Raw genomic sequence first — 6452 nt, 5'->3', positions numbered from 1 at the left:
TCAAATGTGTGCAGATTCCTGCTGTTCTCAGGTCAGTGTGGAGACTCATTTAGAGTTGATTTGGGCCATTTATTAAAGAAACATAATGTCCAATTATTTGTGTGCATTCATTTTTAGATTACAAATAATGAATTACACATAAAATCAGAGCTCTGTAAAACACACATGCAGCTCTCCCCGTGTCAAACATCACTAAATAATTATGGCTCCATTGCTGATGAATGCCACTAATTGAACAGCATTTTTAGTGGCTGCTGTGGCGTCAAATTGGAGAGATGTGAGCCTGATCTCACCTGCAATCTGCAAATGACAGAGTTCTCCCTTTGCAGAGGTGAAAGGAAGAGAGCGACTCGTTGGCCTCTGGGCTGGCAGGAGACCTTTTAAGTCTGATGATTACCTGAGCCCGAGCTACAGTTGTAATCATGTTAGTAGTTCCTGTTCCTGCCTCTCTTCTCTCAGCTTTTTTTCCTTCTTTCTCCTGCAAAGTGCTTAAAACCCTGCAGGAAAACGCTGTGGCTTTAGAGGTAATTGACTTCACATCTGCTCCTGCATTTATAATTATTTAAAATGCATAACCGTTGTTAGTTTTCTATTCACGAAAGTTCGATTTAGATTCCTAGTAGCATTTTTAGGTCTGTTTCAAACTGCACCTTTCTCCCATGTCAGGATTTATGTATTAGTAATGCGAACGAGGTCAATCACCTCTTTAAGGGCTTGTTTTAAAACCCACATATGTGCACCAGCTTCAGTGTAAAAACTGTGTTAGTGGCATTTCAGCACCTGGACAGCTCCCGGCGAACCTCCATGTTCACCCATCTCTATTTTAAATGTATGTATAACATAGAAAATAAGCATGTTACTCATCTATTAGTGAGAATTAACAATCACCGCATCAATGCTGTGACCAACCTTGACCTTTGATCCCCTCTGTGGCCCCTCTCTGAGGTATCAGCACAGGATTTAATGTGAAGAATGTCCCTATTTATGTCCAGAGCAAACAGTTATGCTTGATATATTTGCATTGTAGCCGCAGACTATAGTGTGAAAGATAGAGTTCAGAGGTGAGTGTAACTGTACGTCTTCTTGGAACATTTGAAAGCTCCAGCCTCAGCTGAAGTAATTAAAACCCAACAAAGAGTGTAAAAAAAAAAAACACAGCCTTCCTCTTAAACCCATAATATGCAGGCGGGCAAAACTTACAGGGGGAAAATCTACATTTAACACTCAAACACTGAGGGAAAACAAACAGCCTAATCTGAGGTAAAAGGCCTGAAAGCTGCCTCCTTACGGCTCCAGGTGGTCCTGTTACTGAAGCGATGTGTGTTGATTACGGGTCCCGGGGGAGGTCCAGGGGGTACTCCCTAATTGATTGTCATGAATGGCTCTAATTGAATTAAGAAGCTCTTGGGGAATAAGACACAGTCAGCTTGATGTCTGCAACTAAGGTATTAGACATTAACTTTCAAAATAAGAGGAGAGAAAGATTTTAAATGCCAAACAAGGAACAGGAGCAATATGTGGCCTCAGTTCAAGTAAAAAGATTTAAGTTAAATTTCTCTTCTTTTTTTTAAATACACACTCAGAACGCTACTTTTCCTCTTTTTACATGTTATAAAATGTCAGCAGTGTCTGATAAGGACACACTGATGGAGAGAGTCAGACAGAGGGAGCAGTGAGGCTCCCTCAGCACCAATAGGTCTGCTTTTGGAAAGAGCAGAGGGGAGAGGGGGGGAGGAAGAGGAGGAGGAGGAGGAGGAGGAGGAAAGGGGGGCCCCTCGGATTAAGAGGCTGAAAAATGGTTAAAACGTGTCAACGTGTAATTGCACGATAAGGCCCCCTCGCGAGGAATCCGTTGGCCCCGTTGCTATTTTCTATGGCGTCCCGGCTAATCTCCTCGCGCCACATTCAGTCTTGTGCAATCGGTCCCCCGTAATCTCCCATGACAGAACCGGGTCCAACGACAGAGGTGAGGGTTTTTATAGGAGGAGAGGGAGAGAAGTATGCGGAGGCGTGATAAACTGACGCCGATTATCCACGTTCAGGACACCGGGAGCACAGTGGATGGGGGTGGGGGTGGCGGATGGGGGGGCAGAGTGCCAGAACATTGGTGTCCAAGAAGGAGAGGAGGATGCAGACACATGATGGCCCTCAGCCTCCCTGTGTGACTTCCTAACAGACCCTGACTGTGCTCTCACCTGAGGTCAAATGTGATCATGTAATCATGAACCCATCATTTGATTCTCTGTCTTTTATTCCACTCTTATCATACCTTCAGCTTTAGAATAGTGTCATCCTCCTCCAACACCCATTATATCATCACATTAAGATATTTGTGATCAAATCAGAGGAGTATTCAGAGGCAATCATCAGCCGTATCACAATTAAACATATAATAATATCCTGCAGAAACAAGTTTGTGATGAGCAATAGATAAATGATCAAACACCTTGTTTTTATTGTTCCTTTGCTCTTTCAGTCTAAAAATATCTGCAGTTTAACAGAAGAGCGATCATTTTCTCCTCATTTATTAACTAACACAACAGTTACCTGCAAAATATGACACAGTCACCCTTTAACAGTCAGTCGGTCATGCTGTATTTACGCAGGTTTGCTGGTTTTACTTGTTTATAATGTGTTTGCAGATCTCAGCTTAGATGATGTGTGAAAAATCAGTGAAAACGTGCTGAGTGTGTGATTTTTGGAACACGGGTACATGTAGCCTTCGCAGTGTTGTGTGTTTATTTGGCTCGGTGTGTTATCTTTCCTTTTTCACCTGAAGATAAACTCCTTGTTTAGCAACACAGAAGACTGAATACCTTCACTTTAAACACCTGTTGTCGCTGGTAACAGCTGCACTCTTGTCTTTGGTAAAACCAACGTGTTTGCCGGGCATTTTTTTTTTGTCAGGGCTGACCCCAGCTTTACAACAGGACTAATCCTCATTCTCCTACAACACAAAAAACCTCCACCCCCCCCCCCCCCTTCTCCTCCACAGATTCAGCCATTAAGTTTAAAGGGGGAAATCGTTTCAGTGTTTCACACACAGATGATGCTGGAGGTAGAAGGAAATGGGTGGAGGCAGCAGTTGTTTCAGGTGGAGCAAGCACCATGCTGAGGTCATGACCCTGTAGGCAGGTTCAAAACTGGAATGCTGCTTTCGGCATTGTTATTATTATTATTATTTTAGAATGTGTTTAATGCAGATGTGTAAGGCACAGCTGTCAGGGTAAAACTGCTATGATAAATATAGGAGATAAATACATTTGGCTTTTTTTAAGAGAACATAAAACTGCACATTTCATAAAATAGAAAATATCGCTTCATGATTAAACATAATAATAATAAAAAGGCTCATCAGAACATTATTAAGATAATTATTTGTGTAATTAAGACTTATTATCCAAATATTGATGTCATAAATATCATTGTACAATTACATAAAGACATAAAAGCAGCTTTTTATGATTTATTATGATGTAAATTAATAGGATTTTAAAGGTAGATAAATTAAACATTTTTTTTCTGATCAGAATGAAAAACTAAATATTATCACGTGTCTATTAAATCTTTTTTATGTTTCAATAATAATTCCGCACTAAACACCGCAGTGATGTCAGCATTTTTAAACATATTTCACAAATGCAATAAAAAAAAACATAAACAAATACCCACTTTCTCCAAGACAGAAGCAATTCTGGGAAAATTTATTTAACTCAGCGCAAAATCGTTTTGTCTTAGACCCAAAAAATGCGTCTTTCCTTGCGCATTTTTTATAAATTATGTAGAATTGCATAAAAGGCGTTTTCAGTAGGCCTATTTATTCACAATTTACAAGATTTTACAACAACAAAAACAAATTCAAATTACACCGACTGACTTACATGTATGTTTACAAGCATTAAAACTGGAAATCAATTTAAACTGCAGCCTAGAAACTTTTTAAACACATCTTCCACACCGCCCCTCGTTTATTATACGCCCCCCCCCTCCCCACACACAGCTGGTGCTTTTAATTCCACAGAAAAAAAGTCTGGAAAAATAACCTTCAAAATGCAACCAGCCTTCACGGATTATAATTTAAATCGTGTCAAAACTTGGCATGCTCTGTTCCAGAGAGCAAATGTAAATCGGATGCGCTTTTCCTTTTTAGCTCGGACAGACAAAAAAAACCCATCACTGAAAGAAAATAATAACAATAAAAAAGTTTGTTCAAATTGATTGCATTTTTATGGCTATAACCGCCTAAAATTTACAATTCATCAGCAGCTCTCGCCCACATCTAGAGTTTAAATATTTGGTTGTGTTTTTGTAGTGCTTTTACATTTAAAGATTTAAATATGCGTCAGAGGAACCGTCCCGTTTACCGGAGTGGAGCCGCTGCTCTGGTAGTGCTGCGGGTGGAGCACGTGTAGTCTGCTCTGAACGGAGGCGTCCCCCGCCGCCTCGCCGGTCGGCAGATACATGCTGATCATGTCCCGCAGGTCTCCCGTGGGGCACGATGGCGGTGCGCGCGCGGTGGACACCGGCGGGCTCAAGCTAGGCTCAGATTTCACAAGGGACCCCAAAGTCCCTCCGATGGCTCCGGACACCGGGGAAACACCGGAGCTTTGGTGTTGGTGGGTGTAGCCGGTGATCCCGCCGTAGCCCGGCGGAGAAGCGCTCATGTAGCTCTGAGAGTTTGAGATGGGGCTGTAAGATAAGGCGCTCATATCGTACCTGTGCACGGGCTGCGGATTGTGCGGGTGGTGATGCGGGTGATGGTGCGGATGCGGGTGATGCGGGTGAGCCCCGGTGCCCGGGTGTTGCGTGTACGCCAGCTGTGCCTCCTGCATCATGGCGTGCGCCGCCGCAGCCGCTGCTGCCACCTGGCCAGAGTACGTGCCGTTTGCCCAGCCGTTCACGTGCGTGGGGTAGCCCGCGCTGGCCCCTACGTGGCCCCCTCCGGGGCTCTCCAGGCGCTGCCCGCCGCCCATTCCCACACCCGCCGAGGAGCCGAGGAGCCCGCCTGCCAGCGAGTACTTGTCCTTCTTCAGCAGCGTCTTGGTCTTCCTCCGCGGCCGGTACTTGTAGTCCGGGTGTTCCTTCATGTGCATGGCCCGGAGCCGCTTCGCCTCGTCGATGAAGGGTCTCTTCTCCGCCTCAGTCATCACCTTCCACTCTGCGCCCAGCCGCTTGCTGATCTCCGAGTTGTGCATCTTAGGGTTCTCCTGTGCCATTTTCCTCCGCTGGCCCCTGGACCACACCATGAAGGCGTTCATGGGTCTCTTGATCCTCTCCTGGGGGATTTTGCCTCCGGGCCCCCCGCCTCCTCCTCCTCCCGCGTGTCCCCCCGGGTTGGATGGGTTGGTCTGGGGCACCACGGGGGAATGTAAGTCCGTCTCCATCATGATGCTGTACATTCACCTCGTCTTAGTGGGACACCAGTCAAACTCACAGAAACATTCAGGCTGACCCGCGCGCAGCGAAACCTCCGAGGAAGAGGAAGATAAAGCAATGAAAAGGTCTCTGGTCTCAGAATGAAATCCACTCAGAGGCAGCTCCGCTCCGGCTTCCTCTCTCCGCCTTTTTTTCCCCCTGTCATCCACCGCGCGGAGAAGAATGGAGGCAGCGTGTCTGCGCTGACTTTGGTTGAAGCTGTACTGGGAAAAGTTACCGGAGCGTGCCCGGGCCGCGCGCTTTGACAGCAGCTAAATGAGCGAGCGCCGGCCAATGGAGAGGCTCGAGCGTGAACGTGATTTGCATGCAGGGAGGCTAGAGGTTCTGGTGACGTCGGAGCGCGAGACCTAAAAAATTACTCCCTCTGTCATCTGTTTTGCGCTCGCGCGCGCGCGTGTGTATGTATGTGGCTGGCAAACACGCAACAGTTTAATTCGCATCATTTTGCGCATGCCTCGTGATATTTTATATGTCACATCAACGAAGAGGCAGCAAACACAAATATAATACATAAAGTAAACATGGCGGACATCAAAATAGTACAATAAGCATTCAGTGTATTTTTTTTTACAAAACAAAAGCAAGGATAAGACAGATACATTTTTTTATTTAATAAAAACTATTTTTTTAACTTAAATAATGTCAATTTAATTATTTGGTGGAATTTTACGCATTAACAGGCTTCATTGAGGCCTAAGTAGATAATAGTCCAGACTTAAAAAAAAAAAATGTCCCCGTTTTTTAAATCAAACTGAGCCTCCTATTCAAAGCCACAGGTGCCTTTTCTGTTGTGCCCGTTGCTAGGAAACAGGTGACTGACGCCCGGAGCACGTGCCATTCAAAGCTCCCCTTTTGTTTTGTGTCACTGGCGAGCACGAGAGACTGAGGGACAAATGTAACCGGCTGGTAATGATCAGCTTTTACTGCTGCAGGCTGGAAAATAATACATGTTTAATATTTATTCTTTGTCTAATAATAATCATAATAATAATAAAATGCAGCATTTTTCCAACAAT

General features: G+C 44.6%; 1 protein-coding gene across 1 annotated transcript; it reads right to left on the bottom strand.

The window, feature by feature from the left end:
- Positions 1 to 4139: 4139 nt before the first annotated feature.
- sox1b (SRY-box transcription factor 1b) lies at positions 4140 to 5399 on the bottom strand. The gene has a single exon (XM_028398522.1). The coding sequence runs from the start codon at positions 5397 to 5399 to the stop codon at positions 4332 to 4334; it is 1068 nt and encodes a 355-aa protein (XP_028254323.1). The 3' UTR covers positions 4140 to 4331.
- Positions 5400 to 6452: the final 1053 nt, after the last annotated feature.

This window comes from Parambassis ranga, chromosome 2 (genome assembly GCF_900634625.1).
Source record: "Parambassis ranga chromosome 2, fParRan2.1, whole genome shotgun sequence".
NCBI lineage: Eukaryota > Metazoa > Chordata > Actinopteri > Ambassidae > Parambassis > Parambassis ranga.
This window is presented reverse-complemented; position numbering and strand designations above follow the sequence as displayed.